This window comes from Homalodisca vitripennis, chromosome 8, assembly GCF_021130785.1.
Source record: "Homalodisca vitripennis isolate AUS2020 chromosome 8, UT_GWSS_2.1, whole genome shotgun sequence".
Classification (NCBI taxonomy): Eukaryota; Metazoa; Arthropoda; class Insecta; order Hemiptera; family Cicadellidae; genus Homalodisca; species Homalodisca vitripennis.
Window position 1 is genome coordinate 128,348,492 of NC_060214.1, and position 23,527 is coordinate 128,372,018.

At 35.9% G+C, this 23,527-nt stretch overlaps 1 protein-coding gene across 3 annotated transcripts in view; it reads left to right on the forward strand.

Moving 5' to 3' along the window:
• Positions 1–5,856: 5,856 nt before the first annotated feature.
• The window catches only part of LOC124368385, a 38,427-nt gene continuing 20,756 nt past the window's right edge, over positions 5,857–23,527 (forward strand). The window contains exon 1 of one of the 3 annotated variants that reach the window (XM_046825679.1): positions 5,857–5,942. In XM_046825679.1, the coding sequence (XP_046681635.1) occupies positions 5,878–5,942 (65 nt within the window). In that variant the 5' untranslated portion in view covers positions 5,857–5,877. Of the gene's footprint in view, positions 5,943–16,428; positions 16,587–16,975; positions 17,257–23,527 lie in introns of those variants that run through there. The other 2 variants (XM_046825680.1, XM_046825681.1) reach the window with 2 other exon arrangements.

Here is a 23,527-nt window from a genome sequence, read left to right on the forward strand (position 1 = left end):
GATAAATAAAGTGAAGTAATCAAACAGTTGGCTAATGCTATCAGAAATGCAGAATAAACAGAAAGATGAATAATCTATAAGAGGCCAAGTTTCAACAGCTGGCTCAACTCCTTCCCTGGTGATGTATGTTATTCAACCACTTACACTTTTGCTCAATCCAAACAAAAAATTGTGCGGTGTCAGTTGAGGTATCCTCACGGAGACTCTGGAGAAAACAAATCAGGAAATCACAAGGTCTGGAGTGTGTGGATGTTGTTATCCACCATGCTGATCTTACATTTCCCCAGCAGATGTGATCGATTAACAAAGAACCACACACAAGACATAGCCTTTCACGAGAAAAATTGTGTAAACTGCTTTAATTGTTTCAAAATATATAGACAATACTACAAAATGTCTACTTACATGTTCACAGTAGAGTCTAGAACTGGTAGTTTTATCCTTAGATCAGCACATGAAGGATGTCTCATCAGCATGAGGTCTTCCGTAACGTCCCAGTCTTCAGCTGTAAACAAAATTATATCTTCACATTATAAGCAATAGTTAATTATATCTTTCATTCTATGTAGTGACTTGGCTACTTTTGGACATAAACCCTTACAGTGTAGTTACATGTATAGTTAAACAAAAAGTTGTGCAATCCTACTCCCATATGTTTTAGTTTAATTCAGTTTAGGCCAACTCTACAGGTCACTGAAAAAATCCCACTTTTTTGGAACTAACAACATGTTGTCTTCTTCTTATTCTTCTATGGGGCGGCCTATTGCCATGCGCTTAAGCCTCAAGGGCCTTTTGAGCACCCCGAAAGCACACCATGAGGCCTACCAGTCCATGATTTCAGAAGTTCCACAAGCTGTTGAAAACAACCAATCAGGTCCTCTTGGCAAAATTCACTACTCTTGTCCAAACCACCAATGATGGCATACCACTCCTTTGCTATTGTAGGACAATCAAAGAGCAAGTGTTCAGCAGTTTCCTCCTGCTCATCACACATTCTACAGAGCGGATCCTCGCGAAGGATGCCGAAACATTTGTTCCCTCATGTTGTCTACTGTTAAAAAAATGTTTGACAGCTAACAGGAATGACATTACGGCTTAATCAGTAATGTCTCCTTGGAAGGAAGGTAGGCCAGCTCTGTACCGTCCTCTCCAGTCAAAGCAAGGTGGGGTGATACGTCCTTATGTCTAGGCTAGCAACAACCTGTAACACGTAGAGAGCCCTACCAACTTCAACAGTCATCCCCCACAGTAGACCAGACCTGTGATTTTTTAGTTAAGCTCCAGTTCACCTTCCTATTAATACAGGGTTTGAAATCTAACGTCCTCCAGTAGTCGGTAAATATCAAAGTGTTGCCAAGTAATCATACCAGTGTTCCCACACTCACGCCTTGCATTGTGATTGTAATTTGACTGATTGATGGTGTGTTTTAAAATCACTGTTTTAAGTACTAAAGTGAAGTTTTGGTTGTTATTCAATATGTATATTGTTTGTAGCAATTCATTCAAATCAGCTACATCACAGCTGCTGTACACTAATCCAGGCCACTAGTAAGACAAGAATTTACTAAAAATCTCCTAGACAGTTTCTTTTTACTTATTATAGCACAAGCTGCTGCAACCAGGGGAAGCTTCTCCATTGTTGGCACACAAAAATACAGTTCAAAAAAGCTTAAACAAAGATTTGTTTTATATGGAATAAATTTTAAATAAATTAAAAATGTTTATTGATTAATCTGTGCACATTGGATCACTTTCAGTGTTTTGTCGAGACCAAAAATTAAATACAACAATTCAAGGAGACACGTTTTTCCATTTTATGAAGTTATTTCATTTTCATGTTAACAGCTAGCGAACAGCCTGGCACCTACAGAGGTGGAACCGATACAATTATTCTCCTTTTACTCTGATACAAACAGGTGTTACATGTTCATAACTCCAACAACAGTAAATACTCAACAGTCAACATGACATGACAATGTAAAAATTTAATCAAGAAATGTTACATTGTCAAATAAAGTATATTCTAGGGATTTTGAAGAGAAGGTATATCCTAGTGTGTAAACTGTGGTGGCCACTGTCCTCTAACTGACGATAACTGTCGTTTTTGCTGTTGTTGCTGAGGGTAAATTAAATATTGGCTAAAGTAATCATAAGTACTACGCTGCCCAAACAGATTTTAAATAAAGTTTAGTTATTTTATGTAATCTGAAACAAATACATTTCTTTACATACATTAGTATAGCTTCTCTATATTAACATTTTTAAAGCCTAAAACCTATTTCAGCTTGTAACGTAATTATAATAATATTATTGTTTTGTTGTAATTATCTTAATTATATATTATATTTTAATTAGTAAACTATATTAATATTTATACATTAATTTCCAAGATTGAAAACTAGCCAAATCATATTAATTAAAATATTTATTACATTATTTGGCCTAACATTTTGCTTTCAGTCCTTTGTATGGTGATTAATATCGGTGATTCCATATAATTCGATAATCATCATCCAATTGTGTCGGTGGGCACTTATTATACTGCAGCTATTTTGTGTAAGTTTCTACTATTTTTATTATGTTTGAAATTTTATTACTTTAATTCTTATGTTGGCTGGTTGGCCACCTGGGTAGGCCACTTTTGTAACATCAGATCATGATTACGAACTTTCAGTAGGGCAGAAGCGAGCGTTCATATTATCTGAACTCAAATTTTGGTACCATCTTGAGGAATTTTTTTTTTTTTTGCAGAAGTGTGGGGCCACCAAAGCCACACAGATGGCCAGGGGCATTTTGGTTTAGCCTTTCTCACATGATCTGAGCTTGGATTAAAGTACTGGGGGAGACTAATAAGCGGCCTACACTTGTTGTTGGGTTGATACTATCGAACTATTCAAAATATTCTATCCAAATTCCATATAAATTAATCATAGGAAACATTAACAAGAATAATACACTAAAAATTTTAATAACATAAATTTAACATTACAAAATAACAAATCCGACTATGGCCAAGACCTACACATCAAAAATACGTTACAATATTTATAGATTGCGGGGATAGCAGTAAGCAACCGCTTTTATGAAGGCAGTAGCAAAACCCACATGTTTATCAAGAAATTTAACACATAATTTCCTCATATTCATTGTCATTTTCAAATTCACTTTTTACTTACTTCTTGCTGTTTATTGTTTACATGATAAATGACTGTAACTAATATGTGGGAATCATGTATTGATAAATAAATTGTAATGTAGAATTATTCATTCTGATATAAACATTCAAACCATTTGATGTGGCTTCGAGTGGCACATCGCACTTCTGGCATTTAATGAAAGTAAAACAACCTCAAGACAGTACTTGGGTAGATTGAATAATAAGCGGCCTATTCTCTTTATTCGGTTGTTTTATCGGGTAGGGTACGATAAGCGGACCCGGTTATTTATATCGAAGAATGTAATCATCGATACCTAATATTCCCATCTCAAATCCTAGACTATAAATCGATATAAAAGTATCTATAGTCCTCAATAGCAATCATATATTTTAAATTAAAATATGAATTTAATATTTACAGTGATCAAACAAATTATTATAACCAAAGTTAGGAAAACTAAAGACGACCATATTTGCTCCTCTCACAGTTACAGTTGTTTCTTTCCCACAAATTTCACATAATGGGTTTTTCGGTACACACGTCCAACATGTTGAAGCCAGGAAACACATACTGTCTTATCTTTCAAAGCAACGTCGTTTTCTAAAATTGACTGCCATTTTTAATAATCATAATCAAATGTTACTTATCTAAAATTGAAATATTACCTTACGTGTATTATTTGAAAGTGTTTACAGCTGTTGATATAGATTATTTAAGTTAATTGTTCAAAATAATTAATCAGTATCGATTGATTATATCGATGGTTATGATTAAGTAATATCTAATATCGGTTGTCAATTTCGATATAAAAAAACCGGGTCCGCTTATCGTACCCTACCCGATTCTTCTTCATAATTTATTAAAAACTCTTATTGTGTACGATTTTTACATATCGAAGTTGGATAGTATATCAAATTGTTCAATAAAAACAGTTGAATAACTAGTGTAGACCACTTATTAAAGTCTCCCCTCTTATATATTTATTTCTTTATAATAAGCTGAAATTTTGAAAAATAATGTGAAGTGGCTAAAGTAAATATTTACCAACAGTTTAACACAAAATGTTGTCTTATCATAAAATTTCCATTACTGACTTTTGAACTTAAATTTTCAAATTACATTTTAAGTCCGAAAACGGAGAGTTTGTACGACTAGTGTAGGACTATATTCATTGTTTTTTTATATTGAGAATTCCTTTTTAATATTTTATATTGTTATTATGATTTTCTTTAAAACTAACCATAGTTTTTAAATTAATATCACTATCTTATTAAATACTTTCTATTTTAAAAATCCACCAGATAATGCAAAGTGGGTCTTGCAAACTAGTATCATTTCATAAATGTTACTACTGCACAAACCAACCTGTATTAGTATACACTTTTATAAGTTTTATATCCACTTATTCATATAGGCAGCAGCTCACCTACAATAGTTCAATAAAAACAACGATACAAATTATATCATTATAATATATCTATTAATTTTTAAAAGTGAATTACATTGATAACGATAATAACACTCATATTATTACAAAACGAAAGCACAGTGCTGTCGTCTGTATAAGCAAGCAGAAGAAGAAGAATACACGATACCAAACACAGCTGCTTTTGAAATATAAACAGCTGAGCATTATTTCCAGGAATGGGAACTGAATTGCTATGAAATAGACTATTCAATATTATGTATTTTATACAGCGATAACTTTCTTTCTAACAATCTGTTACAATGAGAGAAACATTTGCCATCTTACACGTTTTAGTTTAAAAATTAAATATACTATATAATGAACCCCTTAAGGAATGTGGTTGATTGCACTGATTGCTCTAAAAGCTTTGATGTTTTAGTGTAACTCTATGATGAAAATGTTTGGGTTGGTCACTTTGCATTTTGACCAGTCAGTTATGTGATTTGATTTTTTCCTGTAATGACATTATTAGGAAGGAATTAGAAACAAGTTTTAGTAAAGTAAGTACCAAATGTAAATAGGTACTTGTAGTCTAATTTTATATTTGCACTGTAAACATGTGTAACAATGCTGCTTAAACAGCGTTTTACTACACATTTTTCCATCTAATTCTGATAATTCAGTTTTTTTTGTTTAGTTCAGACAGACTTCTCAAAATGCCTCAACGAGAGGGAGCCTACTGTAGTCATAGAACGTTCATTCCATAACTTATTCTTTTGAAGACTCAAAAAAGACTTAAAAAATTCGGTGTGAAATATCATTTGTAAAAAATTTAATTCTATTACACGATTAAAATTAATTTAAAGTCTGTTTAAAAATCTGTAAATGATTAGCTCATAATCTAAAAACATATTACAGGAGTGATATACATCACACAAATACAAATTACCTATAACTTGCAAAAAACGCGGGCAATTTTCATTTCCATAATGGAAAAATGTAAAATAAATAAGAAGTACAACTCAGGTTACGAGAATATTCAACGCTATTTAATGTAAAAGAAGTATTAACTTAAAAAATCGTATTACTACAAAAATTCACTATACTGAGTAACTTGATCTGAATACAAATTTTGGTAATGATGTTGATATAAATGACACCCTATGTAACGTAATTGTGCACTAATTAAAAATAAAAGTAAAATTGTAAATGTTTACCATTTAATTGTATGTATCATGACACGTTTCTACATTGTGCTTACAGATTTTGCACCGTTCAAAGAGATTCGAGCCGAAGATTGTCCTATGCAGCATGTTAAGTGGTGTCAAAAGGGGAGAACGTGGTCGGCTCACAAGAATGTGTCCTTGGGTAAAGAGGTAAATATAATGTGCAGTTGTGGTGTAAGCCATTTCAAAAATATAAATAACGCATGAGCCATCCGAATCCATTGAATGAATTACATGTATAAACAACGACGCTAATAGTTTAAACGTGCTATTGTTTAGTAGTAAGCTATTTGATAGAGCAAAGAGCTTAGGCTCTGATAAATATGGATTGAAAAACGAATTTAAGAAAGCTGGATCGGTTCTTAGACGCAATACATATCCACAATCAATAATAAACAAATGCAAACTAAACAGAAGGATAATTCTTGAGTTGATAAATAAGAATATAGATAAGTTTTCGTCTCATATTAAACCCTTGTGTGCCTCATAAAAAGAAGAATGCTCAAACTAGAGGTCTCTATGTTATCCTATCAAATTTTGTGGTCAATTAAAGTTTGAAATATTTATAAAACCCCTACAGTTTACGGTACATTTAAAGTTATTTTAAGGCAGATAAAGAGTTCACTCGCAAGTCATTTTGAGAATTTACGACTCAAATCATAAAAAGTTGTTACAAGAATCAACAACCATGATTAACATAGCATATTTTGTTTTGTCTGATCGAAGCCCGTTAGGATGTCCTGGGAATACCAACAGCTGGTTTTGCCATATCATCTCTTTATTGGTTACCAGTTAGTACGAAAGACACATTCAGTTCAGTTACTGTGTCAAAGTGGTCTGATATAGGCTAGATCTAAGTATGCCAATTGAGTGCATTATTACTCATTATTTTCCATTCAGGCCGTCGTGTAACAATATTTACTACATTGCTCATGGGCCTGAAGGGCCAGCCACACAATTAAGTATGGCTAAGAGAATAGTTAATTGTTGACCGCACTAAAATGTTGCTAGGATTGTAAATACTTATGCCAATGTTGAGTTTGCCTTTTTCGTACGACAAAGAAAATACGTTAAAAAGTGTATATTTATGGTCATTGTAATTTACTTTGATGTTAGTATTTTTGTTCAATAGCTGATTTGCGTCTCTCCCGATCAAGAAAAAAAACACACACACAGAGCCAGCACTGAGAAGATTATTTTTGTCAAAGTATAGTAGTAAACGGCATTGCACGTTTATGACTACTACTGGTTCGGGTGAATTATATTTCCGACGCCAAGTTTGAGTTTACCTTGTTTTAACGATCAAGAAAATACGCCAAAACTTTATAGCTATGGCTATTGTGATTTACCTCATTCTTAGTATGTTTTGTTCCATAGTAGGTTTTGTTTTGTCTCCCGATCAAGAAAATATATAGGCTAACACAGATCATAAAAGCTTACTTTTGTCAAAAAAGAACTAAGATGGATATTATATCAGTCTTTAAATTTATATTAAAAGTTTTTAAATATTTTAGAACATTTAGAGCTGGAATTAGTACATTAGTTCAAAATAACAGTCCGGCGTAACTCCATCTAGCACAGTTCTTGTCGACTGCTTCAATGGGAGTCTTTGGAGTCAACTTCTGACCTTATGTTTTAGAACAATTTCTAAAGTAGGTGATTACTTACATAATCGCTGAAATCTTAAGAGGTGGTAAGAATTGTGGTTACTTAATAGAATATGTGCTTACTATAAATGTACAAAAAAATTAAAATAATAAACAATGTTTACACGGAACAGTAATTACATTTGACAGGGTCATTCAATTAATATTACACAACTTACAAGATGGACCAGTGGGGCGTAGATCGGAGGGATTTTCGAAATAAGAATTGGCCTATATTCATCCAGACCGCAAGAATGTCTATGTACAATTTCAGTACAATCAGTTCAGTGGTTTACACGCGAAACAAACAAACAAAGACACTTTCGCAGTTATAATATAAGGATTATGATTGTTACATGTTACAGGATTGTTAAATTTAATGCAAAGAAATAAAATTCAAACTTTTAAAAATGAGCCCCTATATTATTTCACACGATAGTTTTAAAGTGTTTCACCATTTAAAGAAAATGTTCCTTTTTGTATAAGGCTATAAATCTACACATATTTATATTTGATCTATATAATGATAAAATAAACTTTTCCTGCACCATTTAAATTTATCAATTCAAAAACTTATTGAATAAAAAAGCCAATTATGTATTTATATGACAATTCTTTCTTTATTTTTACTAAAATAGGCCTACTCCTTCTTACCTATTATGACTATTTCAATTCGAAGAAGTTAGTTCGAAACCTACAATGTCATACGGTTGAATACAGAAGATTAATATAAATAATGTTGAACAGTTAAAGCTGGTGATTCTGATGTGTTTAATTGTGAACTGTATCAACACGTCAACACGTAAGCAGTTTCTGGCCTACTCCACACATTACAGTATGACGGTGCTCTATATACAGGGTAAGGCAGACCACCCGTACAGTACGCATAGCGGCCAAACCATACGAGGTAGATTATTCGTAACAACTTAAACCCCCCTATTTCCACCCCAAAGAATTCGGAGAAATTATTTTGAAATCTCTAAAACTCCCCAAAAGGGTAGTTTTTGGGGGGTAGAGGTGGTTTTTGGAAAATTTTCAAATGTAAAGGTATGTTAAGTTATACCTCATTTTAAATGTATTTCTTCACTGATTATTTTGATGCAAACATTTTGAACATATCTTGCCGCTTATGTACAGGGTACACCAAAACGTTAAAAAATCAGGGGTTTGTGGGTAAATTTATTGCAACTACCTGCAGAAATGCAGAGAGACGATATTTTTATTGGAAAATAATGATGAGATGGCTTATCGAAAAATATCATCAAATGCCACCCTACCCCAAAATTTACACATTTCAAAAATACATAGAATTTTGAAATACTTAACCGCCCCAATATAAAAAAAATCAAATAGCAACCTAGGTTGTGTTGTACATAATGAGAAAGGTCTTAAAAAATAAACACTTTGTACATTTAAAGTTTGTCTCTATCTCCAATGGTTTCAAAACTGTAGCACAAAAATAGATTTTTTAATAATTTTACTCAATGTATTTATTATAAAAGTCAGTGCAATGTGCAAGTAAAAAAAAGTTCCAACAGTAAACTCGTCTCTTTCATTTATGATTGAAAAAAATACTGTATCCAATTTTTAAAAGTTTTTTTTTTAATTTAAAAAGGTATTGGAACATTGTAAACTACAATGTATTACGATAAGTGCTGAGTTCTCTCATGAAACAGGAAAATTACCCAGTTATTAAATTAGTACATTTTCAATTATAAAAAGTTTTACACTTAAATTACACAAAATGTATAGGAGAAAACCTGTTGTTATTTAATCATTGATGTGAGTGCCATGGAAGGAAGGAATATCCTGTCATTATTAAAAAAAGTAAACACTTCAAACTGGCTTTGAAAATAAATCTACCATGTTACAGCAGCATCATGCTAAATTATCAATATGATAATTATCAATTATCAAACTAAAACCAACAATAACCTAGTAACTGACTGAGGTCAGTTAAGTGAAGAGTTAAAACCGGTGCTCAAACTGCAACCCATTGTTTTCCAGACAGAGTTCAATCCTTGAGGTGAAGCTATCTACAGCTCTAATTATCTCTTCTCTACCGATCGTGTTTATAGCCTCCCTTATCCGCTGCATCATGTCCTTTCTAGTTGTTGGTCTTGATTTATACAGTAGTTCTTTTAGTCTTCCCCACAAGTAAAAGTCCATACACGTTAAATCAGGAGATCTCGCTGGGTAGTTCACAGGGCCGCCTCTTCCAATCCATCTGTCAGGGTATTGCTCGTTTAGAATTAATCGAGAATCTTCGGTGTAGTGTGCTGGTGCCCCATCGTGCATAAACCACATACGTTGTAAGATTTCCTCAGGGATTTCGATCAATAAATTAGGCAAGTGACCAATGAGAAAGTTGATATAAACTACTCGATCTAGGCGATCGTCAAAGAAGAATGGCCCTACAAGTTTGTCACCGATAATACCGCACCAGGTATTTAGTGTCCAGTACCTTTGGTTGTCCACTTCTCGCATCCAGTGTGGGTTTTCAAACGCCCAGTATCTCATATTGTGACGGTTCACTTCTCCATTACTCCTAAACGTGGCCTCATCACACCACAGAATGTTACGGTGAAAGTTTTGATTTTGTTGTAGTTTTTCTCGAGCCCACAAACAAAAGTTCATTCTATAAAGGTAATCATCTCCATGGAGTTCTTGATGTAATGACATCCTATATGGGTGCATTTTATGATCATGAACGATTCTTAAAACAGATCTTTGACTCATACCAGAATCAAGAGCTACCCTTCGTGTAGAATCATGCGGATTTAGTTCAAAGGCTGCCAAAACTTCGGGTGACCTATCACTTCTCACGGGTCTAGCGAGTTCCTTTCCTTTGTTGTGGTCAGGTTGAACATGACCTGTTTCACGAACTCGACTAGCAAGTCTTTGAAAAACGTTCCTGGAGTGATGTTCGCGGTCTGGGTAACGTTGGGCATAAAGAAGAGTGGCAGCTGAGTAATTTTGGAAACATTCCCCTAACACCATAAGCATCTGGAATGCCTCCTCATTTGAGAACGGCATTTTAGAACAAACAAAACTTACACTACAAACTTTAAAAAGTTTAAATTAATATCTACCTCATACCACGTGGTCACAAGAACAACTGAATAGGGAGACGATAATAACAAAGATTAGATAAGAGACTAAGGAATTGGTTCCAGAGTTCTTCCAGGGGCAACTCGTGTATTTGGGATTGTGAAAACATGAACACATTGCTTCATGTTAGATTGCTTTTGAAACATGTTACACTGATAGAAATCCTGATGTGTTTTTTACTATATTATTTAAAAACAAATTAAACTTAAAAGTCCAACTTGTTTTCCATTTGTTTCATTAGATTTTGATATTAATACAAACTAACTTAATAAAATTATTAAAAGATCTATTTTTGTACTACAGTTTTGAAACCATTGGAGATAGAGACAAACTTTAAATGTAGAAAATGTTTATTTTTTAAAGACCTTTCTAATTATGTACAACACCACCTAAGTTGCTATTTGATTTTTTTTAAATTGGGGCTGTTAAGTATTTCAAAATTCTATGTATTTTTAAAATGTGTAAATTTTGGGGTAGGGTGGCATTTGATGATATTTTTCGATAAGCCATCTCATCATTATTTTTCAATAAAAATATCGTCTCTCTACCTTTGTGCAGGTAGTTGCAATAAATTTACCCACAAACCCCTGATTTTTTAACGTTTTGGTGTACCCTGTACATAAGCGGCAAGATAGGTTCAAAATTTTTGCATAAAAATAATCAGTGAAGAAATACCTATAAAATGAGGTATAACTCAACATACCTTTACATTTGAAAATATTCCAAAAACCACCCCTACCCCCCAACAACTACCCTTTTGGGGAGTTTTAGAGATTTCAAAATAATTTCTCCGAATTCTTTGGGGTGGAAATGTATTCTGCATACAGTACACTCCAACAGTAAAACTGAAATTGTACTTTTTAGCGTTTTTTTTTTTTTTGCAATACATTGTAAATCTGGAAAACGTGTTAAAAATTTTGTTTGAAAAATTTGAAGTTATAACTGAAAACACCGTGTCTAATTTTCACATAAATTGCTGTTACTCCAGTGTTTTAGTTACAGTATATTGACTCAGTTCTGTTGTTTTAAAATGGATTTAAAAACACAAAAGTCCTTTGCCGTGTTTAAAGGATACCATATACAATAGAAGTAATGAACAAAATTGTAATTTTAAATTTTAAATGCGGCGGCATTACTCGCCTACTGCGATTAGAAACTGATATTCTGTAGACTGTGTACTGGACTGTGTACATTTCGCATCGCTAGGTACGGCCCTGGCCGTGTATCTCGTGGTGCAGTCGGCTACTCCAGCTCGCACATACACACTGACATCTTCCCTCCACTCGCGACTCTGACTTTGTCTCTCTCTGTTTGATCCCAATTACCCAGAGATCACAGTAGATTACAGTATCTGATGACAGTGCCATTGTACACATTGTCAGATTCACTTGTTTAGGGGTTCTTATTAAAAAACTTTCACTTTATGGGATATTTTGGGGGAGGGACTCCTCAGTTGGTCATATAAATATCTCCTAAAGTAACTCACTCTATTTCTATTTATAAGAAGGTTAATGGGAGGGGGCTTTTAAGATACCCGTTATACACTACTTGACCTATTTTCTTGATCGTGGTAACAAAGCAAAATCAACATTGGTTTAGGAAATATAATTTACTCGAACCAGAAGTAGTCATACACGTACAAAGCCTACGACATGCTTGCCAAGCTGCGGATAGCTGCTAGTTACATTATATTTTGTAGACTAACTAGTATTCAGGTGTAATAATACAACTAAGAAAGGAAAATTTAAAAAAATGAAATTACACACAATCGCAATAGCGAGAACGTATACATTAGTTACAACAATGCTGGATGTACAATATGAAAAATTTTAATGTTTTAGGTCAGTAAAATATGCAACCAATATTCACAATAGTCACTGCTTTCAATAGACCAACTCATCCTCTGTCTGTCCACCCTTCATTTGACACGGTACGGAACTCGGATTTTAAGATTCTTCAATACAAATACGAGTAGTAGTGAACTGTGCAAAAGCGTCAATACATTTAGTTATCCCACACGGTTTTAGTTTTGTTACTAGATGATGAGATTTTGTTGATTATTTTATCCGACTTAGAAGAAGTCTTAATTGTTTTCCTATACTCTCTTCTAGCTTTGTTGTATGCAAGCCGTGCAGGATGAGAGGCGTCAAGATCTTTTGTTTTTGTTGCCGAGTATAACGACAGCAGGCGGTCTTTTAACCTAAGTATTTCGGTATTAAACAATGGCTTGTTCGGATGCTTGTTGGTCCCGACTTTGCATCTTGTTGTGGGGAACGCCAGTGCGAAGTAGTAAGGTACTATTTTTAAATTTGTTAAATGTCTCGTCAAAGTCGTCAACTTTGATAAAATTCTTTCAAGTCTCTCTGTACAAGGTAGTAACGGAAGGACGAGACGTTCCTCTTAATACACTTGACCTTTTAACTGCTGGAACACAGTTTGGATATTAACAACAGTTTCCTGGCCGTGATAGTCTGACAAAACAGATTATATTTCTGCTTCTTACGTTGAATGTTCGTGAAAATGTTGTCAATGGCCGTCTGTGAACCTTTAAACTCCATAGACACGAAGGACTACAATTGAATATTCCGTCCTAACACTTGGAAGCAGCCATCTGACACGTATCTTCATGAGAAAAACCGATACATGAGTGATTCAACCCTTAACCCAGTTTTTGCAAGTATGACAACTCCACCTTTCTCGCGAGATGGACAGTAAAATGCTGAAGCATTGGCGTACTCGTAGTCTGGAAGAGGAAATGACTCGATTCGTTCTTCAGATAACTTGTGCTTTGTCAGAGACGCGAAATCAGGGCTGTCTCACTCCAGGTGCATCTGTAGAGCTTCCTTGTTCGATTTTACACCACAAATATTTGGTGAAACAGCACAACGTTTTTCGTTCTATTCTGTGAATATTGGCAGCCCTGGACCAGGCCTGTTGGAGAAGTTGTATTGAATGCTACCTTTCTCTGTGACACCCCTGCGTCTGACCTAAATAACGCTGTTGAAGCTGATGAGTTGGATGTTTCCCTGCCTCAACGTAATCGAGTATGTTGTTAGCAAGTTTAGTCTTATCAAGTCCAATAAAATGTAACCCATGTCTCACATACAGGCGTCTCTGGGTCTGACCTAAATAATGCTGTTGAAGCTAATGAGTTGGATGTTTCCCTGCCTCAACGTAATCGAGTATGGAACAGGAAGTTTAGTCTTATCAAGTCCAATAAAATGTAACCCATGTCTCACAAACAGGCGTCTCTGGTAAGGCTCGAGAGAAACGAAAGTAGCACGACTGTGAGTGTGACCTAGTTTGCGAATTCCTTAGTTTAGTTCTGTTATAAGGCAGTTAAGGTTAGATTTGTCATGTCATTTTGGAACTTCTAACACGACAACATAACTCTTACTTAGCTCATGCTAAGCGTGTCAAAAATGTACAGTAATCCCCAACAGTGGTAAGGAACACTGCGACAGCCGGGACAAAGCAAAGCACAAAGCAAAGTCGTCTTTTGTGAGGTTGCAGAACCCACCTCTGCTGCTCTCCAGGGCACTCTCAAGTGAATACCCAGAGAAGACGAGCGTATCTATGTGAAATTTTAAACCAAGCAATTGAGATGATAGTTTCTTACACATGTCTTCCAAGAGTAAATGTCCTTTGATTGGAGGCACTGATACGATTTGCACCATGTTTTAGGCTGAAAATTGTCAATTCTTCTAGAGATCAGCAAGCGTATGGGTTTGACCATCTTTTTCTCTTTAGCCAAATTTTGTTTGAGCGAAATTTGATGAAGATCTTTAACAAATTGCGTCTCACGCTCCGAGTTACTTTCATAACTTAAATCTGCGGATTCTTCTTCAGAACACCGAAAGAAATTTTTCAAGGAATTTTGTTTGAATCAGCAGTTGATACTGGCTTAGCAGAGCGTTGTGGGGTGACCATTCTCCATTCACCCTTCTCGGACATTTTAAAATTTTACTTTCGGTATCTAGTTAGCTGATCCCAAGCTCTTTGTTTTCTAAACAAGTGCAGTTTGAGGAGCTAGTAAGGAGAGAGTGCCTACCTCCAGCACTACATCATCTGTACAAGTCCTGTGAGATTTAAAGTATTTAAGATGCCGTTTAAGCTCTACCAGGGGCAACAACTTACAGCTATTTTTAAATGTACGGGAACAGCCGTACGTTTACGTAGTATAGTCGCATTCCAAGAAGACACGTGATTACGAAGGAACCAATCAGTGGTGACTGATAAGTGTCCTAGGCGGGCATTTCAGGGACATTATCACAGGGACTCGTTTTGGGGCATTTGCAGAACCGGTTCGTGGGAAGCTGGTGTATCCCAGAGGCAAGTGCCTTATTAGACGAACAGTGTATTGAAGGTACAGGGGGTTTATTCCATAGGGCAGACCGGATGAATTGAGTAGTTCGGATCAGTCCTTATTAACAACTAATTCCATCCGCGACTACAGGACTGCCAACCGTCACCTTACGAGACCGCCGGGTATGAGGATGACGTCGCCAGAAGTGGGGGGAAGGGGGGATATCAGGTGCAGTAGGAAATTACAATAACTCTAAAGAGTAACTTATTAGTCCTTATAAACGGCGATAAGAATGAAATGAAATGAAAAATGTCTTTATTTACAGAGGCGAAGTTAGGACTTAAAAGTCCTCTCTACCACTTAACCTCCGAAGAATCTTCTTCAACAAGACAAAATATGTAGTTCTTTCCTTTAAAGTTAGATTGAAAATTGACTTAAATATTTCTAAATTACATATATACTGTATTAGCTTTCTAAACTGTTTTATTATAAATTATTCATTTCTACCCAAATGTTATCTTCCATATTTAAATAAAGAGCCAGCAGGAAGTATATATTCATTCTGAATAGATATTTTTGAACTCAAATCATAAATGTACAGGATCTTGGGTCTGTACTAAGTAATAACTTATGAAAAAGACCACTACACGACATATTGTTGCAACAAAGTGGAATCCGTTATAGATCGGGACACAAATTAGAGAAATGAAATAAAAACCTGATTTATTTAAAATATAAAAAAGGCTTAATTTTTTTTATATTTTCTCAAAACGTAGATGAGATATCTCCCTATTTTCACTTTATTTGTTTATTTATTGTTGTCATTGTTGGTGTTGCTGTTATAACGCCTCAGTACATGATACATTACGCCTCAGCTCACAACTAAATACAGTCTCCTGTAGGTTAAGCAAGACAAGAGATTGTTTCCCCGCATTAGCAGTAAGAATGTACAACTGCCTCCCTCAACATCTTAAAGCTCTTGAGAGCAGGGACTTTGAATGCAGGTTTAGGAAGTGGTTCCTGGCAAACCCTCTCTACTCAATCAGAGATTTTTTCGAGAACGCGAGCAACATAGCCTAGCCTTGCCGCCACTTGCATTTTTTAAATAGTGAAAATAGTAAAATTTAGTTAGTTATTTATTTTATTCTGACGCTTTCAATCCAGCAACGCTGGTCAATGAAGAAGACATCAGGTATTTTGTAGTATATTTTGGGTTAGGGAGTTGCTTGCTTGGAAATAGTTTGATTTTATATTGATTATTTATAAATACAGTTTTTGAATGTAAACAATATTCGTTATCCAATCAAAATATATGTATCAAGAAATCAAAATAAAATGTTTAAATAAAACAAATACGTTATACTGCAACTGATAAATAATTATATATGTTGAGTTGTCTCCCTCGATAACTTCATTCAGATCATACATATTACAAAGCAATTAGGACATGGACACCCCCCCCTCACACAACACTAAATGTCCCGGGCACCCCACGTCCTAGGTACGGCCCTGGCAGCCGGCGACCCGGTCGATCGATGTAGCAGGCAGCAGTCGACGCCTGCGCAGTAGCTCGAGACTCGATGCGAGTGCACGCGAATTAATCTTCCAGTGGTTTAGTTACAGTTTCATGCCAAAATGTGCCGACAGTGTTGACTATGTGAGTCGACCCCACCGATAAGGAACGTCCTGAGCCCGTCCATGCAGATAAGGATCTGGCGGCCCTAGACGACGGTATGTTCACATCCTTACGTCCCGGCCGATACAGCCAACCCTCGCTGTTCTCTGCAGTACTTCCGACCGGTGGACAATGAATTAGCGTATCTTTACAATAAGCAACTTTCGAGTTTTTATCCCTAAAAAATGTAATATTTTCTTTTGTATTTGAACTTTAAACAATTATTGCACATTTTCGTAAAATATCACTAATTTTTGATGTAGTGTATAGGATGACATTTTTACAAACAGCGATCGCCCAAACTCGATAATGTACGTACTTGAATAGTGTATATTTAACATCTCGCCGACTAAAGTTCGGTACGGTACTCCGGGTCCTCAGTATATTGTATTATGAACCCTCTGTTTGATAAATCACACAAGCTTGTCATCCTCCGAACAAAAGAATCGTAAAACTGTTACGTTATCGCCTTAAGATCGTTAACTTAACCGAAGCGGGACGTCCGTGCCGTTCTCGTGTTTTGCTTATCTAGCAACAGCGGGCTACAATCAGAGTGGGATTCTGTGTTGAGTACTGACTTGACTTCTTTGTTTGACGCACCTCTGTTTGTGTTCTTTGTGTGTCACAATTCTGATATTTTCATCTTAAAATAATTGCACTATTAGATGTCAATATATAACATTATTTTTTGCACACACTGTACCAGCTGTTCCTGTCGATTTGAATGTAAGTTTTAAGTTTGTTCTGTATTTTAAATATGAAAGTGCGATAATGCTATGTTAACCATTAAGACAAAAAACCTTAACAGAATTCACTCGACAATCCATATACAGTATTAATGTAGACCAATTCGAAAGATCATTAAGCTCTATATAATTCACGTGTTGCTTATAATGTTTAATTGCTATATTTCAGCGTTTATAATTTGTTTTTTAAGACCCCTGACGGAGCCGGGTCCCGGCGACCTCTCTCGCATATAGTTTTACTGACTGGGTAGTATTCTTCCATGTATTTTAGTAAAAGAAAAATATTTTTTGTGTTATTGTGGACTGTGATAACCAAAAATATATAGAAGAGATGTATAGTCGTTGGATTCCGTTGACATATTTTTGGAATTTCATATTTCCACGAGTGTTCTTTATATAATTGACAATATTTGGCGTTGTCTTGGGCGAGGAAATTTATTTAAGTCACGCATATATTTAAGACTCGTTATGTGACTTGTGTAAATAGATATTTACGTACTGTACAAGTTCTATAATAAAATCTTATTATACACAAGAGGGAAAGAAGCGTAACAAGATGATATTTGTGTGATTCCAGAAAATAATAGTTTATCACTAAACTATGTAGGGTCGATTGGAATAGGAACATCGGGTGCTTTAAATAAGTCTACGCGAGTATTATATTAAACGATAAAAGCACACGTTTATATTAAAACAAAAACAGTTGAGCCAGAGTAAAAAAATCAATTGCCCGCAAGTAAATAGTTACATATTTCGTAAAGATCTAATTCAATATTATAAAGGAATATTGTCTTTTTATAAGTCATCAGGTTAGGCCTATATATCGCAAGTACCTTCACTAAGCCAGTGTGAAAGATCAATAAAACCGTTATTTGGTTGTAGTTGTCGGCCAATTACAAAATTGATCATTACAACACTCCACGACATCAGGTTAGGCCTATATATCGCAAGTACCTTCACTAAGCCAGTGTGAAAGATCAATAAAACCGTTATTTGGTTGTAGTTGTCGGCCAATTACAAAACTGATCATTACAACACTCCACGACATCAGGTTAGGCCTATATATCGCAAGTACCTTCACTAAGCCAGTGTGAAAGATCAATAAAACCGTTATTTGGTTGTCAGTTGTCGGCCAATTACAAAATTGATCATTACAACACTCCACGACCTGGTGGGGATCATTACCCTGAATCGTTATATGTCTGTCACATACTGTCTATTACATCACTAAAGAAATCATTACAACACTCCACGACCTGGTGGGGATCATTACCCTGAATCGTTACATGGCTGTCACATTCGGTATATTGCATCACTATATAAATCATTACAACACTCCACGACCTGGTGGGGATCATTACCCTGAATCGTTACATGGTTGTTACATTCGGTCTATTACATCACTATAGAAATCATTACAAAACTCCACGACCTGGTGGGGATCATTACCCCAAATCGTTACATGTCTGTCACATTCGGTATATTGCATCACTATATAAATCATTACAACACTCCACGACCTGGTGGGGATCATTACCCTGAATCGTTACATGGTTGTTACATTCGGTCTATTACATCACTATAGAAATCATTACAAAACTCCACGACCTGGTGGGGATCATTACCCTGAATCGTTACATGGCTGTCACATTCGGTATATTGCATCACTATATAAATCATTACAACACTCCACGACCTGGTGGGGATCATTACCCTGAATCGTTACATGGTTGTTACATTCGGTCTATTACATCACTATAGAAATCATTACAACACTCCACGACCTGGTGGGGATCATTACCCTGAATCGTTACATGGTTGTCACATTCGGTCTATTGCATCACTATATAAATCATTACAACACTCCACGACCTGGTGGGGATCATTACCCTGAATCGTTACATGGTTGTTACATTCGGTCTATTACATCACTATAGAAATCATTACAACACTCCACGACCTGGTGGGGATCATTACCCCAAATCGTTACATGGTTGTCACATTCGGTATATTGCATCACTATATAAATCATTACAACACTCCACGACCTGGTGGGGATCATTACCCTGAATCGTTACATGGTTGTTACATTCGGTCTATTACATCACTAAAGAAATCATTACAACACTCCACGACCTGGTGGGGATCATTACCCTGAATCGTTACATGTCTGTCACATTCGGTCTATTACATCACTATATAAATCATTACAACACTCCACGACCTGGTGGGGATCATTACCCCGAACCGTTACATGTCTGTCACATTCGGTCTATTACATCACTATAGAAATCATTACAACACTCCACGACCTGGTGGGGATCATTACCCAAACCGTTACATGGCTGTCACATTCGGTATATTGCATCACTATATAAATCATTACAACACTCCACGACCTGGTGGGGATCATTACCCTGAATCGTTACATGGTTGTTACATTCGGTCTATTACATCACTATAGAAATCATTACAACACTCCACGACCTGGTGGGGATCATTACCCCAAACCGTTACATGTCTGTCACATTCGGTATATTGCATCACTATATAAATCATTACAACACTCCACGACCTGGTGGGGATCATTACCCTGAATCGTTACATGGTTGTTACATTCGGTCTATTACATCACTATAGAAATCATTACAACACTCCACGACCTGGTGGGGATCATTACCCCAAACCGTTACATGGCTGTCACATTCGGTATATTGCATCACTATATAAATCATTACAACACTCCACGACCTGGTGGGGATCATTACCCCAAACCGTTACATGTCTGTCACATTCGGTATATTGCATCACTATATAAATCATTACAACACTCCACGACCTGGTGGGGATCATTACCCTGAATCGTTACATGGTTGTTACATTCGGTCTATTACATCACTATAGAAATCATTACAAACACTCCACGACCTGGTGGGGATCATTACCCCAAACCGTTACATGTCTGTCACATTCGGTATATTGCATCACTATATAAATCATTACAACACTCCACGACCTGGTGGGGATCATTACCCTGAATCGTTACATGGTTGTTACATTCGGTCTATTACATCACTATATAAATCATTACAAAACTCCACGACCTGGTGGGGATCATTACCCCAAACCGTTACATGTCTGTCACATTCGGTATATTGCATCACTATATAAATCATTACAACACTCCACGACCTGGTGGGGATCATTACCCTGAATCGTTACATGGTTGTTACATTCGGTCTATTACATCACTATAGAAATCATTACAACACTCCACGACCTGGTGGGGATCATTACCCTGAACCGTTACATGTCTGTCACATTCGGTATATTGCATCACTATAGAAATCATTACAACACTCCACGACCTGGTGGGGATCATTACCCCAAACCGTTACATGGTTGTCACATTCGGTCTATTACATCACTATAGAAATCATTACAACACTCCACGACCTGGTGGGGATCATTACCCCGAACCGTTACATGTCTGTCACATTCGGTATATTGCATCACTATATAAATCATTACAACACTCCACGACCTGGTGGGGATCATTACCCTGAATCGTTACATGGTTGTTACATTCGGTCTATTACATCACTATAGAAATCATTACAAGACTCCTCATTCCTGGCTTATAATTGTAGGTCACTTCTAGACGCTTCATTAGATTACGTTTAACGTTTTAGGTAGTCTTATAAAAATGTCAAATATTTAACCTGTTCATGTTTTGAGATAGCATACAAGTTTAAAAACGTATGGTACATTGGTTGGGCAACAAAAGTTACATTTCATAATACATCTTAAAAAGAAAAACATGTTTAGTGTTTTGCACGTCATTTAAACACACATTCGTTTGTAAAAAGGGATATGTTGTGTATTATTGGGTTTTGTGGATGATTTTCAGTCACCAGATTTGCCCCACAGCATGCTCATACCATGTAGGAAGTCACAATCGACCTTTTTGTTTAATGTTGTAAAGAATAAGTCTAACCTTGTTCGAAATTGTTTCTTATGGTGTCACATTGGACTTTACAACAATACGGTGCTGTACTATCTCTTTTATAAACGTTATGGTTTGCAAATAGACAAGAACAGTCAAAAGCGGCCGGTCTCCTTTATTACAGTTTATATTTTTGAAATTAAGTGATAGTTTATTTTTGAATATTACAATGATGGAAGATTCATAAAATAAATATCCAAAATTGAAGTTAATATTATAAATCAAAATCGTTACGTTAAAAATTAGTAGTACTGAAATGGTATGAAATTCTATGGATATGAATTCCCCCATAGATGTGAAATTTCAAAATTGAAATTAATTTTATAAATCATAATTTTGTAAAATATAATGTACAGAGTGTACGGAATGCTTAGCTGAATCTCTCCCCCCCCCCGGAAGGAAGATTGCCAAGCAGAATGTAAGTAGAGAATATGCTACTTACTGTCGATATAAGAACAATACTGACTACACTCGTCCCTCAATTCCGTAGTACTTAATTATTTTATTAGAGTTACCTTCTTTTAGTGGATAATTATGATATGGCAAATAGAGTCGTGAATTCAAGCCGCAGAAGGGGGATGTCAATCATTACTTTTATTAATAGTTTTGAAAAACAAAACTACAGTGCTTAAGATAATGAGTATCTCTCTACTGTACACATCTAGACGTCATCAGATATCTCGGATCCACACAATGTCAGCTGATGTGACATGACCTTGATATCAGCTGTCTGTCCCTGGTCACGACTTCCCGCTCACTTCCGTCCGAGCCACAGGGAGTGTATTTCGTTCGGATGTGTTTGAATTGCATTAAATATACAAACTCACGTTGGCTGCATTTGCTACCCAAATGTTGTACTATTATTAGGTCACCTTTATATCTTGTGTTTTTAATGCTGGCTCAGAATGATAAAACCCGTGTTATATTTAATATTACAGTGATTTTATCAAGTAAAATGCTTCACGATAAAAAAACATTGAGATGACCCATCTTAAACTCTTGCTATAAGTTGAATATACAGTAACTGGTTTGGTTAAGGCTTTGGATTAGCCTATAGTTTATACCAAACAGTTTTAATCTTATAAAAGAATCTTCAGTTGGAGGAGTGGCCATGGAGACCAGGATAGAGAAGGAAATAGCCTTGAATGATAATCAAAGGTCAAGATAATTCATTACAAGGAAAAGACAATATAGCGTAGCATGTACAGAAATTTTAGAAGTAGTTCTCTCAAGATTTTATTTTCAGACAAAGATGTATAAATTTAAAGTCAATAATCAAATGTTTATTCCAGCGACAATACAGTTGCGTAACAAACGTCATGTTACAGTAAATTAAAATAAAATTTGGCCTTCCATACCACAATTTTGTCACAGACATACTACATTTTGTTAATTTCCATTCATTCGCCGCCAGTCCGGGATGATTCTAATGATTATATGGTCTCCCAGTTTAATAATAAAAACTTGTCCACATTATAAACTGTGCAGGACGCTAAACAGCGTTTAAAACGAGTTGTAAAAGTCGAGCGCCAGGGCATTGTTTGTGTCGTTTGGCAATCTGTTGATCAAATGAACTCCATCCAGTCTGCGAGGGCAAGCGTTCATGTGTCTCTCAGTCCGGTAGGTCTCTCTGTCTCTTGTCTGGTACGACTATATGTCTCGGCTATCGGCCAGTGCACATTTAGATATACAATATAATGGTGTTTCCAGAATATAGAGGCTTGGCAGAGTCAACAGTTGCAAAACGTTTAGAAGGTGGTCTGCACGGCTCACTGAACTTCAAACTTTGCATTTACGCAATTACGTGGATTGACTTTTTTCCCAATTAAACACTCTCAGGAACTGTGAGTTGGCGCAAGCACCCCACAACACCAGCCCAGTGAGGTGTGGGTAAATAAGCCGTTTTCAGAACCTGAGCCACGTCGGCAATGAATTTAGATCGTTTGACTTTTTGAATGGGGGCTGCTTTATGAATCTGTCGAGCTCTTTACCTAGGAGCCTGGAGCCAGAACCATTAAGGCAATTGGGTTATGTCTTCGCGTAGAGGATTGCGTGAGGAGCTTATGGGTGAGCGTCTTTCTCACGAGCAACAGTTGCGAAAAACCTGCCGAAGTCTCAGTTCTATCATTCACAAGTCGGTTCCCAATTTAAATTTGAATACTTTTATGACGAGTGGTTTTATTGTTAATGATGTACGAAATTGTTTTAGAAATATATTTTGAGGTCAAAAATCCCTTAGAGACAT